Source organism: Chaetodon trifascialis, chromosome 23, assembly GCF_039877785.1.
Source record: "Chaetodon trifascialis isolate fChaTrf1 chromosome 23, fChaTrf1.hap1, whole genome shotgun sequence".
NCBI classification, from domain to species: domain Eukaryota; kingdom Metazoa; phylum Chordata; class Actinopteri; order Chaetodontiformes; family Chaetodontidae; genus Chaetodon; species Chaetodon trifascialis.
The window spans coordinates 13298552-13318817 of record NC_092078.1 but is presented as its reverse complement, the minus strand read 5'-3'; the positions used below and the strand labels follow the sequence as shown (position 1 = coordinate 13318817).

General features: G+C 41.8%; 1 protein-coding gene across 1 annotated transcript in view; it reads left to right on the top strand.

The window, feature by feature from the left end:
* The first annotated feature begins 337 nt into the window (after window positions 1-337).
* Window positions 338-20266, top strand: part of dnah2 (dynein, axonemal, heavy chain 2) — a 55204-nt gene continuing 35275 nt past the window's right edge. The window contains exons 1-35 of the mRNA XM_070993817.1: window positions 338-394; window positions 530-694; window positions 865-1093; window positions 1249-1359; window positions 1770-2005; window positions 2700-2891; window positions 3889-4046; window positions 4159-4246; window positions 4861-5066; window positions 5871-6000; window positions 6186-6368; window positions 6582-6796; window positions 7087-7233; window positions 7497-7653; window positions 7779-7888; window positions 8244-8373; window positions 8766-8954; window positions 9190-9334; window positions 9481-9673; window positions 9802-10002; window positions 10224-10380; window positions 10659-10833; window positions 11481-11644; window positions 11926-12087; window positions 12557-12660; window positions 14612-14768; window positions 15569-15651; window positions 16947-17127; window positions 17341-17479; window positions 17970-18191; window positions 18329-18414; window positions 18555-18680; window positions 18924-19034; window positions 19252-19440; window positions 19801-19904. Coding sequence (XP_070849918.1) covers window positions 338-394; window positions 530-694; window positions 865-1093; window positions 1249-1359; window positions 1770-2005; window positions 2700-2891; window positions 3889-4046; window positions 4159-4246; window positions 4861-5066; window positions 5871-6000; window positions 6186-6368; window positions 6582-6796; window positions 7087-7233; window positions 7497-7653; window positions 7779-7888; window positions 8244-8373; window positions 8766-8954; window positions 9190-9334; window positions 9481-9673; window positions 9802-10002; window positions 10224-10380; window positions 10659-10833; window positions 11481-11644; window positions 11926-12087; window positions 12557-12660; window positions 14612-14768; window positions 15569-15651; window positions 16947-17127; window positions 17341-17479; window positions 17970-18191; window positions 18329-18414; window positions 18555-18680; window positions 18924-19034; window positions 19252-19440; window positions 19801-19904 — 5402 coding nt within the window. The remainder of the gene's footprint in view (window positions 395-529; window positions 695-864; window positions 1094-1248; window positions 1360-1769; window positions 2006-2699; window positions 2892-3888; window positions 4047-4158; window positions 4247-4860; window positions 5067-5870; window positions 6001-6185; window positions 6369-6581; window positions 6797-7086; window positions 7234-7496; window positions 7654-7778; window positions 7889-8243; window positions 8374-8765; window positions 8955-9189; window positions 9335-9480; window positions 9674-9801; window positions 10003-10223; window positions 10381-10658; window positions 10834-11480; window positions 11645-11925; window positions 12088-12556; window positions 12661-14611; window positions 14769-15568; window positions 15652-16946; window positions 17128-17340; window positions 17480-17969; window positions 18192-18328; window positions 18415-18554; window positions 18681-18923; window positions 19035-19251; window positions 19441-19800; window positions 19905-20266) is intronic.

Sequence of the window (20266 nt, the reverse complement as noted above, 5' to 3'; positions counted from 1 at the left end):
CTGTCAGTCACGTGCACAACTGTTGGGCAACGGCCACTTTTTACGTAGTTTTAACGTTGTCCAAATTCGATTAAAAGCTTGATTTATTCTATTAGATAAACAAAATACATGCGCTTGGAAAGCTACTCATATCAGAATAAGATAAACGATGTAAGTATTGATTTGAAAATACCTCCTTTCTCACTGCGATTATAGCCAATTTATACTCTTTTTAACAGCAAGCAACAGGAGAGTTAACGTCGAAGTTTAAAATGATGAATTGTCTCAATATGTCTCAGCATTTCAGTGTGTGTCTGTGTGCTGACTTGCTTCAGTAACCGCAGAGAAAGAAGTGAAGATGAAGATAGAAGCTCTGAGGGAAATGGAAGAGGATTATTCTAAGACCATCCGCCTGGTAAAGCTGATTGATTGTAATGTCTTACTTTTCCTCAATTACCATTCCATTATATCAATAAATAACTATCCATCTCTCCTTCTCTCACTCCTTTTCTCCTTGGGCCCCTCCTTTCATCTCTCCATCCACTCGCAGTTGTTTATCCGGTGTGTGGCTCTTCCTGGTGTAACTGAAGAGTTGTGGACAGAGGAGAATGAGAAGGCTTTGGATCAGTTTATTGTAGACACCTCTATCACAACCATGGTGGTCTACGTGGACACTGAAGCCAGGCTCCAGGTGGAGTACTCCATGCCCTTGCCGGTACAGCACGCTTTCCTCTCCATTTTAATCCTTAAATCCTAATTTTGTTGCTAATTTTGATGCACAAGTACTTTTATGGTCATGTTTGAGAAAGGGCTTTGAATGCCCCTTTTTCACACTCCAAAAAAAGCATCCATCTTCTTCACCACCACACCTGAAAATTCCTTCAGGTGGTAGCGCAGCTGTGCTATTTCATCCGCATGCCAGGAGCCATAATCACAGCAGAGACGTTTGATGCGGCCATACAGTTTGGCACAGTGCGGGGAAACACTGCCAAGAGGCTGCTTCATGACATGACCTGTTTGCATGCCCCCCCAATTGCCCTCAGCACCTACAGGGAGAGGAGCATAAAGGACAAATATACCAACAGTATGCACTGCTTCCTTGCCAGCTTGACAGGTGGGTGCGTCAATGAAAAGAGCGTGAGACAGTTCACCGTTAAACACTACACAAGGTAGTAGTTATACAAAATGTGTGGGCACCTGCAAAGGTGTCTTTGCCTTTCTCACCATAATTTCTTACTGAGACTTTTATATACTTTCATTGTTGAACAGATGATGTATATAAGGAGATGGTTAACACAGTTCTATACATCCCAATGGAAGGCCTACAGTGCAGCCCTGAGGAGGCCAGCAAGGACAAGAAGCTGGTGCAGAGAATGGAGAGTAAGCCAGACGAGCTCTGTATGTGTGGGGGCAGTCAGGGTGCTCTTTTCTGTCTGTCTCTATCGATCTCTGTGGAGTCTTTGTCTCACAAATTTTTGTTCGAAACATTGTCCAAACTGCAGCATTTCCTTTCAGTCTTACACTCATTAGAGAGTTTTTATTGAATAAGGCTCAGGGCCCCTAACCTCTCACCTGCATCAACTTGTTCATTGTTTTTTTTATTCCACTCTTTATCCACCCATTATATTCCTTTTTTTAATTTATCTCTAAAAACCTTCCTCCTGTCAAATCCATGCTTTTGTGCTCCTTTGCTCCCTCCATCCCTGTTTTTTTTCTTCTGACTTCTTCTCTCTGACTCTCCCTATGCCTACTTCCCTTTTCTTTCTCTCACTTGTTCTTCCTGTTTTTAGCTGTCATGATCCACTGGACTGATCAGATTAAGGAGCTGCTGAATGATGAAGAAATAATGATGACCGACAACTGTGGCCCGCTGCAGGAGATAGCCTTCTGGAAGAGTCGCTCTGCCAAACTGTTGGACATCAGCCAGCAGCTAAAAAAGCCAGCGGTCAGGCACATCCAGAGCATCCTGCACCTCTCCAATTCTCTCTATGAACAACGCTTCTGCAAACTGGCCAAGGAAATACAGGTACAGCAAGTCTGCAAATTTGAAGTCTAAAATAATCTCTTAGAAAATACATTTAATGTCATACTTTAGATGAAAGAACAATTCCGCTCTGCTTCGTGGAGAATACGCACCTGGGTTTATTTTTGACGGATGCTACGTCAAGCTGCACAGAGAAGATAGAGGCAGCCAGGAAGTCAGACACAAGAATGGAATAGACAGTCTGGTCAATTTTCAATATAAAACACCTTCTCAGACTCCCAGTCATATATCAACAATAAACACAAAGCAGACAAAAATAGAAACCATTGAACTACATAACCTACTCCCCCATAATAGAAGCACAAACATGAAAGAAAAATGACCAAATCAGTAAAATCTGGGGAAATCAACAAAATCAGGCCTGGTTTCTGAAATGCTCCCAGAACTCAGAGAGCTTGAATCCATGTGGAGGACGGGACAAAACTGCGTTGCAGCTGGAACCCGATGGAATCTTTGGCTTACTCGTAAAGTATTGCTGGTGCTGCTCATTATTGCAACATTAGTGTATCTGTATTTACCCACAAGTACAAGTTAGAAAGTTAGAAAATGTTGACATGAAATCTTCTGTTAACTTGGCTAAAGCATGACGATAAGAATAATAAGAATAATTATTATTCTTATTATTATAAGAATGATAATAAGATTTTTGTCTGTCTTTTGTGTGTGTGTTGCCCAGGATTGCTCCCTGCAGGCCCAATCCAACCTGACGTTCCTGTCTATGCTGAAGGAGCCCTGTGCAGAACTTGCACACCTCAAGCCGAGCCAAGTTGCTCCTAAGCTGCGACACATTGTCAGTCTCATTCGCATCATCTGGGTCAACTCCGCCCACTACAACACCAGCGAGAGGATCATTGGCCTCTTCTGCAAGGTACCTGTATTTTACTAAAGCATTTGGGTAACAGGGAGTGACATACACAGACGCATCATGTAATCCATATTCATATTTTTGGTTTTGTAGAAATAACAGCTATTTTGTAGATAATTAATAGATGTGCTAATTCAGATTCCTTAACAGAGCAATCGTGTAATCCACAGATAAACCAGCAGAACAACATTTGCAGATAACCTTTGGTCCTTTAAGTTGTAGATCAGTTGGATTAGATTTTTCTCTTGTCCTGATAAGGCATCATCATTACTGGAGCCCACTCCCACTCATCCTGGTTGCTCAGACATCATTGTTACAATACCATGGGAATGAATGCACTGAATAAAAGACCCCTTCACTGTCTCCATTACCACAGCTCTTTTCATTTCAACTGAGAGCTCCACAGACCGAGGGGAAAACCTTAAATAACCTTAAATCATTATGTTGTGACCCACCATCATTTGGTGCCCTGCTGCATTTCTTGTGTTTTTCCTGTCCCTTATGTACCCCTTGATTTTGAGATTTTCTTCATCTTTTTCATCTTTGCTCTCTCACTCTCACAAACACACAGACACACACTTGTGTGCCTTTGATGTTACATAAAACGTGTGAGTGTTTGCATGTGGGTTCAGTGATTGGCAACACAAGCACTCCTGCAGTTGTGCTCCCTTCAGAGTCACTGGGGTTTCGTCAAACAGACAATGTCTTTTTTAATACCATTTACCAGTCACTGAAGGCTGCAGGGCAAGACCTTTCGACTGGGCTCTTCTGGCTAAGAGAAGAAGTAACACTACTGGGTGATTCATTGTAGTCCCTCTGTAGCTGTTGCTGTTCTTGTCTTTTGTTTACATCAGTATAACAAGCAGCCTGATATCCTTTGCCTCTTCTACATCTGTCAAGGATAAATTTAACCTTGTGTGGTTGTTTTACAAAGAAGGAGCGAAAAACAGACATGAAGTTAGGAAGACGCATTACTGCAGTGTCTTCTGCTGTGTTGCAGATGAATAACGAGATCAGCCGCCTGTGCTTCCAAAGCATCTCTCTGGACAGGGTCTTTGAGGGCTATGTGTTATCCAGCAAGCAAAACATTAACGACTGTATCCAGTGCTGCCTGTCCTGGAAGGAAATTTACCTGCACGCCTCACAGATTCACCACAAGTAGGCGAAATCTCACCTGTGTAGGGCCTCAACACATCTGGGTACCACTGAGCATGGGTTTGATTTCTGATTAATATTCACTGCTTGGTACGGGTCTCTGTTTTCACATCAGGTACTCTCCAAAAAGCTGGGACCTGGACCAAACAAGCTTTTTTGTGGTGGTTGATGCTGCCATTCAGAGGTTCAGAGACCTGCTTGAGGTGAATTTTACCCACACTCACGTACACGGAGACATTAACACTTGTACAATACATGCACACTGCAGCTGTGTAACTTATGCCGTTGAAATCCATGTCAGACCAAGCGATCACCCCTGTAAACAAATGCTGAAGCCAATGCAAGGGTTGCTTATAAGACAGACAAGATAAAACTTTATTGATCCCATACTGGGTACATTACAGAAGGAATAAAAGGGAGTGGTAGGAAAAAGAACAAATAGACAATAAAAAGTACACAAAAATCAACTCTATATATATATGTGTGTGTGTGTGTGTGTGTGTGTGTGTGTATGTGTGTGTGTACATTATATATAAAACTAAACTGAGCCTGAAATGATGGCTCAGTTTCACAATGGAACTTTTGAAATTGAGGGATTGTGGAAAATAAAATACAGTGTTTTATACTGCTGCATCATAGAAAGTATATAACACAGTAAAAGAAAAATATGTAGCACAGTAAAAAATTTAGAAGCAAAGTAAAAAATACATAATATTGCACAAGATAGTTGCACAGCTGTAATGGATATTAGTAAATGTTAACATAAATAACGTATTATTTCTTATTTGAGTTGTTGTTTTCACATGATTTCTCTCAGATATGTGATTGCCAGTATCAGTTTGCCCGCTGGGAAGATGGTCAGCAGAGGGCCCTGCCATGCTTCAGCAGTTGCCAAGGACCAGAGTTCACCCGCTCCCTCCTCGAGATAGAAGGAAACTTCCACTGTGGTCTAAAGACACTACGCTCTGTTCAGAAGAGCATCCTTGATGTCAGGAACACCACATGGTGCCAGGATTTCAGCAGGTGGGTCTGTTACTCATTTACACATTCAAACTAAGACTAAACCCCAAAGTTTGAATTAAAATATTGATTAATTGTCATGATACAATCAATACAATTTTCATTAAAGCATCCACCAATTCCTGAAAATGTATCAGCTGCTCTGATGTAATCTGTGCATCCTCACTATCTCAATACGTGCTATGCAGGATTTTTAACTACTCTTTGACATAAGCTCTCTCTCTGCCTCTCTGGATATTAGTGCATAGGTTCTATTTTCCTGGAATTTGGTACAAGCAAGATCTCTGGAAGCAAACACAAATAGGGTTAGAAAACCAGCACATTTTTGCTATTTTGTTAGTTGGTGCTGCCACACAGAGTTAATTGCACAGTGAATGGCTGATGTATATCGCTGTTCCATCTGCTGGAATATCTGCTGCTTATAGTTGCACAAACACTGAAAAAAAGCAAATTAATATATTTAAATCCTCTAGTTCCTCTTCTCCGCTGCAAGTTTTGACTGAGCTCACGACCCTGAGGACAGCCACATTACTCCAAATTATTTTCCTATTACCCCTGGAGTTTCAGTCTTAGCATTCAATCCAGATTTATCCTGTTGCCATGTTGGGAGATTTAGATAATAAATGAAGTTATTGCTGCTCCATCCATGTGTAAAATTATGCATAGCCCCTCATAGGCACAGCCCATTTTGCATCAGAGACTGTAGACAAAACGTGTGTCATTCGTGCTGCTGTGTGATGGCTATAGATGTTTAATCAACTGCGACCGCAGTTAAAAAAACATATGTTCTTGTGTGTGTGTACACAGGTTCCGTGTGTTGGTAAAGGATCTGGAAGTGAGGATGCAGAACCTGATCATTTCAGTGTTTAAGACGGTGCACACAGTGGAGGAAGGAGTTCGGCTTCTGGACATTTTTAGGCCTATGTCTACTCGAGAGGTGTGTCTCTCACAAATACACGCACATGCACACACACAGAGTCATGTTTCTGTCACTTTTGGGAACATTACATAGACTTACACTCAACCTTACCCTAACCCTAACCCTAACCCAAGTCTTCTCCTTCTCATACCCCCACACAATTCATCTGCTCATTCTGCTCCATCCAATCCTCTCCGTTCCAGGCCATTAAGATCGTCACAGACGAGAGGGTGGAGGAAGTGTGCAACATTTTTAGCAAGGAGCTCAAACTAATCAACAAAGAGCTGAACTTAAAGACAAGGTCTTTTCCTGACCATATGCCCCCAATAGCAGGCCAGGCCCACTGGGTGAGGGCCCTCAAACATCGCTTAGAGAGACCCATGGAGGTGAGCTCGTTTGACCACACAGTAATCTTTTTCTTGTTGTCTTGGTACATAGCAGCTACTTCACGCCATCACATAAGCAGTGTGTGAACTGCGGTAAGAGCTCTGTCCACACTGGTTCTGCTTGGTTGAATTTTATCCATGTGTTGACTGTAAACTGATAGTATTTATGGTCCTTGGCTTCTTCCTCGTTTATCCCCTTTCCTTCCCCTCCAGGTGCTTCAGAGGGCCCACTTCATTCCCGAGTCATACAGCCACAAGCAGGTCGTTTTCACCTGTGGCCAGGTGGTCCACATTTTGGATGAGATGATGAGGAAAAACTTCAGCGAGTGGAGCCAGAACCTGGATGGACAGTACCTCAAGAGCCTGGAGCAGCCACTCATGGTGCGCTGCAAGGACAAGACAGCCATGTTGGACATCAACTTTGACAAGTGGGTTTCACAAACATGAGACATAAAGCATTCACATTAAAGTGTACATGCATGCAGTGTCTTACACTGTGCACTTTCTTCTGTGTACTTGTGTCACACAAAAACCTAGCCGATACTTTGTGTGTTATTTCTGCATCAATACCCTTACAAGAGAGAATTTTCTCCATCAGTTGGATACAGAAATACACTCTTACACAGTTTATTCATGTAGAAACAAGGCAATTTGACACTAACAAATTTGACACATACACGTCCTCATTTTTCATTTTGTGTTTTTTATGCTTTTCCAGCAACCTGTTGAACCTGTTCTCTGAGATCCACTACTGGGATCGACTGAAGTTTGAGATCCCCCAGTGTGTGTGTGACATTCACCAGGACAGAGAAGACCTCAGAGGCCTGAGGGAGAGAACACTGCTGCTGATCAGGGACTATAACAGGTCTGACACACACACACACACACACACACACACACACACACACACACACACACACACACACACACACACACAGACAGAAGAGGAGAACATGCATACGACACTCAACAATGATTTCTAATATCAGGACACACACACTCTCAACAGTTCTTAGATCATTTTGCCTGCTCTAGCAGTATTCACCCACTAGTATTTACTTAATTACCTTCTCACCTCTGTGTGTGTGTGTGTGTGTGTGTGTGTGTGTGTGTGTGTGTGTGTGTCAGGATCATTGGGATGCTGTCTCCTGATGAGTTGGGTCTGTTTCGGGAGCGAATTCGTTTAATGGATAAGAAGATTCAGCCAGGGCTGACCAAGCTCCTGTGGCTGTCTAAAGGAGCTTCTAACATCTTCATCCGAGACTGTCTCCTGCACATTGACAAGGTCAGAACACATGGTTCACCTCATGCTGATGTGGGCACGTATACAGCTGTTCAGTAAGAAAACCAAACTGGATTGTAGTTACTGAGGAGCTGCTTTCCTCTTCTCTCCTCTTCATTACTCTCCAGGTTCAGGTGATAGTTGATGGATACAAAGTATCCACTCTATCCATCTCCAACCTTTGTCGGCAAATCGGTGAAACATTGCTGGTTAGACTGGATGGAAAGACTGTGTACAGGTAATGACAAATGGGATTTCTTCCTCATTGCATGGGATGCCTAATACTGTAAATACACAAAATAAATAATGTGAATTCTTCCTAAGTCCAGCTTAAGACATGATTTATATATCATATATATTTAATACTGTATTTACACTATGTATGTAAAATGCATTTTCATTAAGTGCGATAAAACAGTGGGTTAAGCAGTTTTTCAGTTGATTTTAAACAAGACACAACCTCACCACTTCAAATGTCTCTACTTCTTGACATTGTCCAAGGCCTGTGTCTTAATTGTACCTGGGTTCCAAGTGATGCACATTGGTTTCCTTGTTTGTTGCATCTTGGGTGTTTCTCATGTTGTAATTTTTAGGAACCTGGAGTTTGAGGATGACCAGAAGGCTCACCAGCAGAGCAATCTCCAAATACTGCGCTTGGCACACCAGGATATTGTTGATATCATGACTCGCATTCACAACACCTTCTCTAATGATGGACCTGAGGTCTGTGCTGTGTTTTTCTGTCATTCATTCACTATTGGTAGCATTCCATCAGAAATATGCATGCACTTTTAGAAAGCACATTTATAGGATTGCTATTCTAGACTTACTTTATGTGATATAGTGTAAATATTCAAGGTTGAGGCTGAAGTTGAAGATTTTCCACTCGAAACGGGTCATTATTCAGTTCTTTTTCTGGAGATGGAGTTTAAAGCTGTACAGAAATTGCTGGATAAAAGTATTGACCTGCATAAGTTGTTCAACTAGTAAAATAATCCCAAATGTTCAGATGTTCAGAAAACACAGATTTACTAAGCCGTCTGCATCTTTGATTTGATAATGGGTATAGGCCAACGCTGCTGTGTCGTGTGTAAATTGTAACCATGGTGTTTAAGGTCCAAGAGCACTGGGTGACCTACACAGAGAAGGTGGACCACATGGTAGAAGAAGCTCTAAGAAGCAACATCAAGTGCTCCTTGAAGAAGCTATCCAGGGCCATCAATGGAGACAGCAAGACATCGCCTAATCCCTTGTTCAAAGTCCTGGTAGCACTGCGCCAGACAACTCCCCAAACCACACCAAAGGTACCAGCAACCCCCTTTAATCCAGTTAGGTCATGTGATAGTGATTTGTTTACACTACGTCCAAATATGCCCACATGTGTTGGGATATGTCTGCATGTACTGACCTTCACTCGCACCTTTCTTATTCTTACTGAGACACACACAGTGATCCATCCTGTCGTGCTGCTCCCCTGTCTGAGTCAAACTGAATATATTGCGCGTTTGCGTCTGTGTGTGTGCGTCTCTGTTTTGACAGGTGGAGTTCTCCCCGACACATGGAAAGCTCGCTCAGATTGTGAACATTATGCCTCAGCTCATCAACACTATCTCAGAATTTAAACGACTACCTGAACTTCTCTCCTGCAGACTGTCACAGGGCAATCCCATACACATCAGCATAGGTTAGAACTATTCCTTAATTTATTTCAATTTATATAGCAAGTTTTTCCTCAGAGAAAGATTTGCCATGTTTCGGAAAGGAGTCCTAGTGTGCACATCCAACCCAGCCCTGATATGTAAATGTCCCTGGTCCTCTTTGATCTTTCAGAGCAAGACGAGGAGATAAGGAAGATTCAGGCTGCAGTTGCAACAGGGATGACAGCTAATGCCAGCCACCTGCAGGCCTATCTGAAGACCTGGGACAAATACAGGGACATCTGGGAGATCAACAAGGACTCCTTTATACAACGCTATCAGAGACTAAACCCACCAGTCACTTCTTTTGATGCAGATATACACAGGCACTGCGCAATACATACTAATTTCTAGTTTTTTGATACTTCGTTGCTGCAAAAGTGTTGGAGTATCTTGTAAGGGGAATTAATTTTCTGCATTTCTGTGTCATGTCCATTCTTTATTTCACCCCCAGGTACACTGAAAAGGTAAACAGTGTTGAACAAGAAGAAACTGTACTGAACATCAGGTTTGTCACGTTGGACTGTTCGCCGCTCAAGTCCTCCTTGGTGCAGCACTGCAGTGAGTGGCAAACCAAGTTCACTCAGCTGCTCAGCCGCATGGCCAGCACGCGCCTAAGAGAGCTTCATGCTTCACTGCAAGACAATGCCAACAGGTGGGGGAGTCAAGTGGAAGGATTTTATTTACTGTTTTACTTTACGTCTAAACCTTGTCCATGAAATAGACTGAATTCAGGTGAAAAATATAAATTATGGCTTTAACCTACCTGTCTCTTCAGTCACTGAGGGAAAATGAAGATGATGAAGATGGGAAAGGAAAGAGAGGAGTTTTTGATCCTGTGTGACTCATCGTTGTTGTTTGTATGCGTGTGTTTAGGCTGAGACAACCCCCCCAGACTCTGGCAGAGCTTGCTGAGAGCCTGAAACTCTTGGAGACTCTCCAGGGTGATTTGGCCAAGATGGAGGCTCAAATTCCTCTCATCCATGATCAGTTTGCTATCCTGGACAAATACGAGGTCCCAGTGGAACAGGCTGTAAGCACCTCGCTCATTAATAAGAAAATATATACACACAGAGAACATGATACAGGGCTGCACACTACATAATTACCAGTGACTTTACCCTTGTGTTTGCATCCCTGTAATTACTGACCTGACCTGAGGTCAGTGAAATAATGTGCCTGCTATGAGCACCAATCAAAATACCTGTCATATCTTCTCTTGTAGTAATGAGTACTGTATATGTACACATAAACTAACACTCACAACATTCCTTATCATTATTCTAATCGTGCCACTTGGTTCACCCACAGGTGCAGAATATGCGTGAGATGCTGAACGGGGAGTGGGTTTGGTTCCAGCAGGTGCTCATTGACAGTAATATCATGCTGCAGAAGCACAAGGAGAAGTTTAAGAACAGCCTCATCAGCTCCTCTGAAGAGTTCAAGAAGAGGATCCAGAGTGCTGTGCAGGAGTTCAACAGCACAGGTCACCCAGTCTCTCTCTTACTCTCTCTTTCACACACTCTTATACACTATCACCAAGCGTGTCATCACCGTTTTGTGTGCACCTTGCTGGAGCTCTTCCTCTCTCTCTCTCTGTCCCTGCTGAGCCATTACTGATCTATACAAAGCCTCTTTTGAACCAGTAGCCTGTATCTAATCTGTTCCTGCCCCTGATGATTTCTGACTGCAGCGCTGCTCCATTCCACAGAATAAGTGATGTCACTGAAGGGAAGACACATCGTGACTGATTTCCTGCCCCGTCATCATCCCTCGCTCCCCTGCGCCTCCTCTCTGCCTTTCCCACTTCTTTTAACTTCTGTCATTTCCCTTCTGTTTTTGTGCCGCCATGTTTTCTTCCTCATTTTTCCCCTTCCTCCATTTGTTCAGTATTTTCTTTTGGCTCACTATTCTGCACAGCTGTTAGTTGGCCATCCATGGTTTGGATGATAATTTCCCAATATATGAACATCTGAGTGTATTCTTGCTGACCATTAGGACCCACTAGACATTTTATAAGATGTTTTCCTTTTGTTTTTGTGCTTTTGTGTGTGGACATATGAATGTACATTTTTGTGTGTTTTTATACTTTTTTCCATGTCTGTCTCCTTACATTTTTGCTTACATATCCAGGTCCATTTGACAGTGCACTGAGCACTGAGTTGGCCTTAAAGCAAATAGCAGGGCATCGCAGCCAATTGGAGGCTCTAAAGCAGGACGAGAGCACCATCCTACAAGGGCTGGGCTTCTTCAAAATAGAACAGCCCCTTTCCAAAAGCATCCGGACCCTGGAGAAGGTCTGACGCAGCACTGGCCTCATAGTCTTAACATACTGTTGTCTTTTGTAAGCTTGTACAAACTCAACATAATGAGCAGTTAATTGAATGAAGGTTACTGTGGGGACTGTGGTTGTGATGAAGTGGCTCAAAATGTGTGGATGAGGCAAGCAGCCCAAGATGATGATGATGATGATGATGATGATGATGATGATGATGATGGATTTTAAAGTCCATCCCTTTACCATTTAACATTTAAGGACTGAGGTTTGTCTTTGTTTGTGTCTGCATGTTTTGTACAGGACTTAGACCACCTGCAGCAGGTCTGGGAGTTCACACAGGATTGGAACACCAACTGGAACATCTGGAAGGCTGGTCAGTTTGCTACGCTGCAGACAGAGAGCATGGAGAGCGCAGCACAGGACATGTTCAAGAAACTCCTCAAACTTCAGAGAGAACTAAAGGTTGGTTCTGTCACACAGAGTTCAATAAATAGCTGCAGACTTCGCTTCACGCCTCCGTGTGTCAGGCATGGTTTAGCTGTAAAATATTACCTGGATCAAGTTAGATTTAGTTTTATGCAAATAAAACATACACACCAAAAGAATTCATTCGCTCGGTACTGTTGAATCTTAAACTTATACTTTGATCACGGCAGACGGAGCAGGGAGTTACAGTTTATGATAGATACAGAGTTTGCAAACTGTTAGGGGACATCATTCCAAGTATTTTTAGCTTCACTTGCCCAAACTCTGCCTTTTAAATGCATTTTACAGTGACAGCTAAAGAAGTTCTATGGCTTTCTCTCAGGATGTACAAATGCTAATATGCAAATTGCTAATATCACCAAATGCACAGCTCCCCTAAAATGAACTCCTCACTAGATCTCACATTTAAATTGCACAGTAGTATCTGATATTTGTCTGATTGTAGGATAAGGAGTGGGACATCGTAGATTTTTCCATGAACAAGATTGACCAGTTCAAGCGGATCATCCCTCTCATTGATGATCTGAGGAACCCAGCCATGAGAGACAGGTACTGACAGAAGCGTATCTTCATGTATTTACTTGTCATATAACACTTGCCATTTCAGTATATCTTGCAACTGTTTACAGTAGTTACAATGTACAAGATGTGGCTGTAACATGAATAAGAAATGCCTGTCAAATGGGTGGCAAGTAATTAATGCAGTAATGTCCTTATTTAAGACTAGTACCAGATGGGATAAATGATATGCATGTTTAGTTTGCTGTACAGGGAGGTGTTTTACAATTTTTACTGAAAGGATGGACATTAAGCATGTCAGCTCTTCCTGAATATTTTGCTTTCCAACATTTTCCCCTCAGTCTTGTTTCCCGTCATCAGTGTCATCCAGTCCTTTGCTGCATTCAGTCCTCACTTTAGGAAAGTAGTTCCACATTTGAATGCATATATGCTGCCTGGAAAGAAAAAACTCTTTAACAGAACCCAGAAGCCTCTCTCACCATAAAACAGCTCTGCCAAAAAAAAAAAAATAAATAAAAAAGATAAAGAAGCAAAACACATCCCATCATCTCTGTTATGGTACAGTAGTTGATGAGGGTGATGAAAAAAAGGCATGTTGAGTGTGGATGGAAGGAATAAAAAGGGTGTGTTAACTAGGTGTCGAATGAGTTACTGTGATTAAGAAGGAGAACAGCCAGAAAAGTGCTACTTTGCACTAATTCTGCTCTGTCAACTCCCACTCTGTTTCACCCTCCATCCCTCCCAGCTCAGTACCAGCTGTCATTTATCTCAGCCAGGGCACTAATGATGCTCCCTGACAGAGCTCAGAGCACGGTGGTACATCTGTCACGCACAGACATCTCTCTATTCCTGTAATAATAATGATAAAATAATTATACATTTTATTTAATGGTGCCTCTCGTGGCACACAGGGTCACTTTACATCATAAAAGATCAGCCATAAAATAGAGTAAACAAAAAATCTGTGCAGTTTACAGTAGGACATGCAGTAAGCAACAGAGCATAGGTTAGCTAATGAGTCAGAAAATATTATTATTAATAATATTGTAGTTAAAATAGGATGCAGTTGATGCAGTTAAAGTGAGTCAGCTAGTTTGAAGAGATTTTGTAATGGAGTCCAGCATGTGGATGTGAGAGGAAAGGGATTTCAAAAGTTTAGATGCAACATAAGAGAAGGCCCTAGCACCTATTGTGCTGAGGTGGATGTCTGGTACTGCCAGCAGACCTGCTGATGCAGAGGGAGATTAAATCTGAAGGAGATCTGTGAGATAAGAAGGGGATAGATTATGGAGAGCTTTAAAAGTTAATATTAAGGTTTTAAAGTTAATCTGTGATGACACGGAGGCAGGGTGGTTGAATCAGCAAGGGAGTGACGTGTTCAGTGGACTTTGAGCATGTAATAATCTGTGTGGCAGGGGTCTGGATGAGTTGAGGTAATTGAAGAAATTTGTTGGAGATGCCTGCCAGTGCTGCATTGCAGTGATGTGACCAAAGCGTTGACTGAGACTTTCGTTGAGCGTTGCATTAAAGTGGGTGGTAATCTGGACGTGCTTCGCAGAATGGAAAAAGGCAGTCCAGGAGGTATTGTTTATATGACTGGAGAAAAAAGCCTACTGTCCCAGATAATGAGAGATAATGAGATAAGATGTTGTGAAGAGAGAAGCCAAATAATAAACAGGAGTGGCCCCAACACTGTACCCTGTGGAAGTTTGTCTGTCTCTGTTTGCTATCGGCTAATGGTCTCAAGATGGAGGGCGTTGTATGTTGTACAAATTGTAATTGTAAATTTGAGTTCAAAAACAAACTGACACAAACACAAATACAGTACATATACAGTATCAATACAAAGCAAGGTATGAAGCTGCTTTAAATGATGATTATTGACATCTCACATTCCTTATAACAAAGTTACTGTATTGCAGCCAAGAGAGAGATATTCTGACAAAGACAAACCATGCTTTCAATGCCATCTTTCTTTCAGGCACTGGAAGCAGATCTGCGAGGAGCTGCAGTGCTCCTTTGACCAAACCAGCACTGAATTCACCCTGGAGAAGATCATTTTTCTCGGCCTCGACAAGTATGCTGACAAGATCTGTGAGATCTCTGGAGCGGCCAGCAAGGAACTCTCAATAGAACAGGTCATCTGATGCTTAGTGGGCATTTTTGTAGCTTGTTCTGCCTCCATTTGTTCTAACCAGGGTCTCGCCCAGGAAGTTAGAAGCGTAACTGAGTGGCTCCCTTCCACTCTGCCTTTAAGACTCCTGTTCTTGGGCAGCTCAGCCAGCCCATGAAGCAGAAGTGCCTGCCTCTCAGCCTTTGACAAACTGAATCCTGCCCCTAGCCGCTAGCACTTGTAGAGGTTTGAGGGCTAGATTTATGCACATGGAAGCACAGTGCAAATTTGTTCTATGGCTTTCATTCAATTTGCACTCGCAGTCTGCATGTACTTAGCAGACGATTTACTAAAACAGCAGATAATTGTACAATTAGAAACATTCTGGGGACATTCTGTGAGTGCCTAAAAGGTACAGTCATGTGATAGGATTAATTTGAGATTAGCCAGCTCAGAAAAGAAATCAATCTGTCAATTTGAAATCTTTCAGATGAAAGTGAAATGATAAAGTGATTCCTACCTTAGTGGTGTCTAACCTGCCTATTACAAAGCTGCCATTTTACATTAAGACATGTTTGTAAAGTGTATTTTGTGATATCTAGGTCCATCTCTGATGCATGGTATGGAAGCAGCAGAAGTTAAGAAAGCTGAACTCACACGCAAAGCCAGGACACATGGTTTCCAGCCATTAATTATCTAGTCATGACAATGTGTCATATTGAGCTTGTGGAAAAGGAGAATAATAGAAACGTGGCCCCCTCATTTTGCCACCTCTCAGTGCTGCGTTCTGTCTGTTAACATTACTATTTTTGTTTGATATTTAAGGGCCTGGAGGACATTATGAAGACATGGGAGGAAACGTTCCTGGACATTGCACCTCACAAAGATGAAGGCCACTACCGGCTGAGGTGAGAAAGTGTTTGGGTGGAGGGTTCAAAAAGTTATAATTGTAAACCAGGCTGAAGCGCACTCCAACCTATGGTCATAGATTTGTGCCTTCATTATGTCTTATTTACATGCAAGGCTAGTTCCCACAGCTCAGCGCAGCTTGATACTGCCATCTGGTGATTTCTCAATCGAGATTTTTTGTATGTACTGTAGTTAATGAAATGCCTCAGTAGCTTGGCTGTATATAGTAGAAAGCATACATTATGTGATGCCGATGTAAGAACAATCTGTATGTGAACCACCTTGTTGGAGAAGTCAGAAAAAAGGAGTGAGATTGTTGAGTGACAAGAGTGAGCAGAGCAGCGACAGTCTGGCTGATGAAAGCAGGAATGCCCAGCCCATCTGCTGCATATAAAAATGATAGTGGTATGAATAAAGATGAGCACCAGCATTTAGACCTTCATGTTGGCAAATTGAACTTACGGAAATAAAAAGAACAGTTCATAAAATGAATTAAATATAAATGTTAGGGGGAACCTCTATTCATGACCTCAGTGTTTCTACAACCCTGGTTACAGTTCTGCTTATATCTTGTGCATTATTAAACTACTGAGTGCAAAGAGGACTTTCCCAACTCAACAGACAATATAAAACTGCATTTGTCCCTCCAGATACTGTAAATTCAAGGTTCTTAAACCAAAGATATGCTCCATCGGTCTGTTTAGCTTACTCGTTTAGCTTACTTACTTAATAGCCGAGGCCTATTATACCTTGCTGTGGCAACGTTAAGCATCAGTCAATATGGTGCACAGCATGAAAATTCTGAAGAAATTATATGGCGTTCTTCCGACAATGAGATTGCTTCAATGTACTGGACTCATAAAGCAGGATGTCAGGTCTCCCCAAACAGGAAACTGTATCAAAAACACAACAAATGTGTTTCCATAGTTATCTGTCAGGCCAAGTCAAAGCCAAAGCCATCTTAAATGATTAAACAGAGGGGTAAAGCTACAGTCAGCCACTGGGGAGAGGGGAGAGAGGCGAGGTGAGATGATAATATTATGCAGTTAAAATATGTAACATTAATTACAGCCTCAAGGACTACCAACAAGGTTAATTGAAACCTTTTGGCACAAACTGAACATGATAATCCTCACAAAGATGACATTCATTGCAGAAGTTATGCAGCTGCATTGCATTACACTAAACTGTGCAGGTTTACCTAATAAACTGATAACTTAAGTGTCACCACTGGAAGACATTATGAGCAATCATCAGCGGCCATGTTTGACCCCCTCCCCTCCTTCTTTGCTAGAGGCACAGAGGAGGTTTTCCAGACCCTGGAGGACAACCAGGTTGCTCTGTCCACAATGAAGGCTTCTCGCTTTGTCAAAGCCTTTGAGCGGGAGGTGGACTGCTGGGAACGCCGGCTGTCCCAGGTGCTGGAAGTCATCGAGATGATCCTCACTGTGCAACGTCAGTGGATTTATCTGGAGGTACTGTACAGGAAGCATATTCAACTTTACTGTGTCATACTATTCATTGTTATACATGGGTATTCATTCACAGCTCTCTGAGTTTGGTTTTCTCATGTTTGTTTTCTGCTATCAATTAATTATACTATCACCTTCCTTTTATGGACTCTTATACAATTAACCTCTTTCCACTACCACAATCTTTTTCTTTAACTCTCCATTTTTCGTCACTAGAATATTTTCCAAGGAAAGGACATCCGGGAGCAGCTGCCTCATGAGTGCAAAGAGTTTGAAGACGTTAGTTCGAGTTGGAAGACCATCATGGGCCGACTCCACAAGGACAACAATGCCTTGCAAGGAACACACCACCCTGGTATGACAGCATACTTTTCTACTTTACATTTTTCTTTAAAGAGCAACCATAGTATTAGATTTTCTTCTGTGTCTCTGCGGCATATAAACAGATGTCCTTCAACAAATTGTGTGCCTATATATAAGGTAGGCCAATATTTATATTATCTTAAACTTGTGTTGTCTAATGTTGAGATGTATTTATTTTCTTTTTGCTGTAGTTATCCTGTGATGGGTATACAGCTACTTTGTATGTCTTCCATGTTTAATCCCAATCCTTCATGTGAGAGGTAAATTCTGCTTTGAAATTAGGAGTGAAAAACATACTGTACCACAAAACACGTGGTTAAAGAACAGTTGGTAGGATTCTAGTATGTTAAGAAACAAACCTCTGATGATGACATCAGCCCAAAGAGACTTCGTATTCAAGAATAAAATACATATTTTATTACATGAATAAGAACAATATTCAGAACGTAGTCTTGAATTGGCCTCTCGGCTCTGTCTTTCAGGCTTGCTGGAGAAGCTGTCAGAGATGAGTGCCAAGCTGGAGGAGATCCAGAAGGCTCTTGACATGTACCTGGAGACCAAGAGGCAGATCTTCCCAAGATTCTACTTCCTGTCCAATGATGACGTGCTGGAGATCCTAGGGCAGTCACAGAACCCAGAGGCCATGCAGCCCCACATGAAAAAGTGTTTCGACAACATCAAGAGCCTGCACATTGAAAAGGCAGGAAACTGAGATACACACATACTTTCTGTAGCCAGTGCTACTCAGAGAGAGTCTTTTAAGGTTCCTAAACATCATACATTTACATGATTGATGCTTCTAGAAATGCTGCTGTGTATCTGTGTCTTCTCTAGGATTTCAGTAAGCCAGTCGCTGTTGGGATGTCCTCTGCTGATGGAGAGTTTGTTGCTTTCACTTCCCCAGTGAAACTCGACAGACCTGTGGAGGTAAAGCGGTGGTGATCGTGGTGATGAGAGTGTTATGCAGATAAATCTATATGAAGCCATCATAGTATTGATGCTAATGAATGCAATAAAAAGAGTTATAGTAGAGGATGTCTACACTATTTTGTTTTGTATGTATGTAGGTTTGGCTGTGCGATGTTGAGAAGACCATGCGTATTACACTGAAGTATTGTTTGAGTGACTGCCTTGTAGCTCTGAAGAAGATGAAAGGACAGAGGGACAAATGGGTCAGAGACTGGCCAGGACAGGTACGCCCTTGTCATTGGGTTAGTGTAGAAATAACTTGCTTAAAGGTACACAAGCTGTATTCCCTAACCTCAAAATGTATTGAATATTCTTCTGCTTATTATTATTATTATTATTATTAGTAGTAGTAGTAGTAGTAGTATTAGTGTTAGTATTTTCATGCTAACATAAATGAAAACAAAGATAAAAGGTTCTTTAAAGTGTAGGATTCACTTTTCCTTAAATGTGTATACTTCCTGTTTTAGATGCTGATCACAGCCAGTCAGATCCAGTGGACCACTGACGTCACTAACTCTCTCATTACCAGCAAAGACAGAGGTGATAAGTCCTCTCTTAAGACCATGAAGAAGAAACAGGTGTGATAGACTTTTTGTCACTTGACTAAACTTTTCAGGAATTTGTGTGAAAATAGGACATTATATATAGATTTGTTTATGTATTTATGTATTAGATTATTGAGTGAAATCATTTTGATGATCTGTTAACACACCAGTATGTCTCCATACAGCAAGCTGAAAGCTCTGTACCTAGCATGATGATTCTAAGCAGGTGAAATGTGTCTTCATTTCTCAGGTGTCCATGCTTCAGTGCTATTCAGAGACCATCCGTGGCAACCTGTCCAAAGTCCTACGTCTAAAGATTGTAGCGCTGGTCACAGTGGAGGTCCACGCTCGGGATGTCATTGATAAACTGGCTAAAGCAGGCTGCAATGACATCAATGCTTTTGAGTGGCTCTGCCAGCTGCGACTGTACTGGGAGAAGGTAAGCTCTGAGAGGGACAAGTGAGGACAACAGACAGGAGTTACTGTTCTTTGTGGCTTTTGTGGTTTAGATGATGAGGGCTGGAATCCATGCAGAGGAAATACACCTCAGTACATCTTGTCTTCTCCATCAGTTACCCATCACTGATTTTACTGACATTTAGCACCAAAAATAAAATAGAACAAGTGTGTATAGATAGATAGGTTTTACTGATTCAGACATATATCCTGTCTCTGTTCCACATTTTTCCATATTATCAGCATTTCTCTCTCCACCACTCAATTTACTGATTTAATGCCAGCATGAGATCAATTTTGCTGAGATGAGCTGGATTTTCTGTTTTGTTTGTTCTCCCTATAGGATGTGAATGACTGCATAATCCGACAGACCAACACACGTTTCAAGTATGGCTACGAGTATCTCGGCAACTCTGGACGGCTCGTCATCACTCCACTTACTGACAGGTCAGCAGCATCAGTTATTCAGTCAATTAGTGCACCGATCAACCAAAGCATCAACACATCAGTCAATCTGTCACATGCCGGTTAATTAATTCTTGAGTGATTTATTAAAGTATTTTGTATTTTTATATTTAAAATGTAATTTTAATGTTGAATATTGATGCAGAGAATCAGACCTCTGAATGATTCCCCATTCTGGAGACTGAGGACAGGTTTACACCGTGATTAGTATCTTGTGTAATTAAATGTCAAGTAAATTACATGAGAGCAGACAGAAGCTACCATTAGCATTGTCACAGTCATATAATCACTAGATTAAACCTGCATTCACAGATAAAAGGATTACTGCCAGTTATTATGTTAAT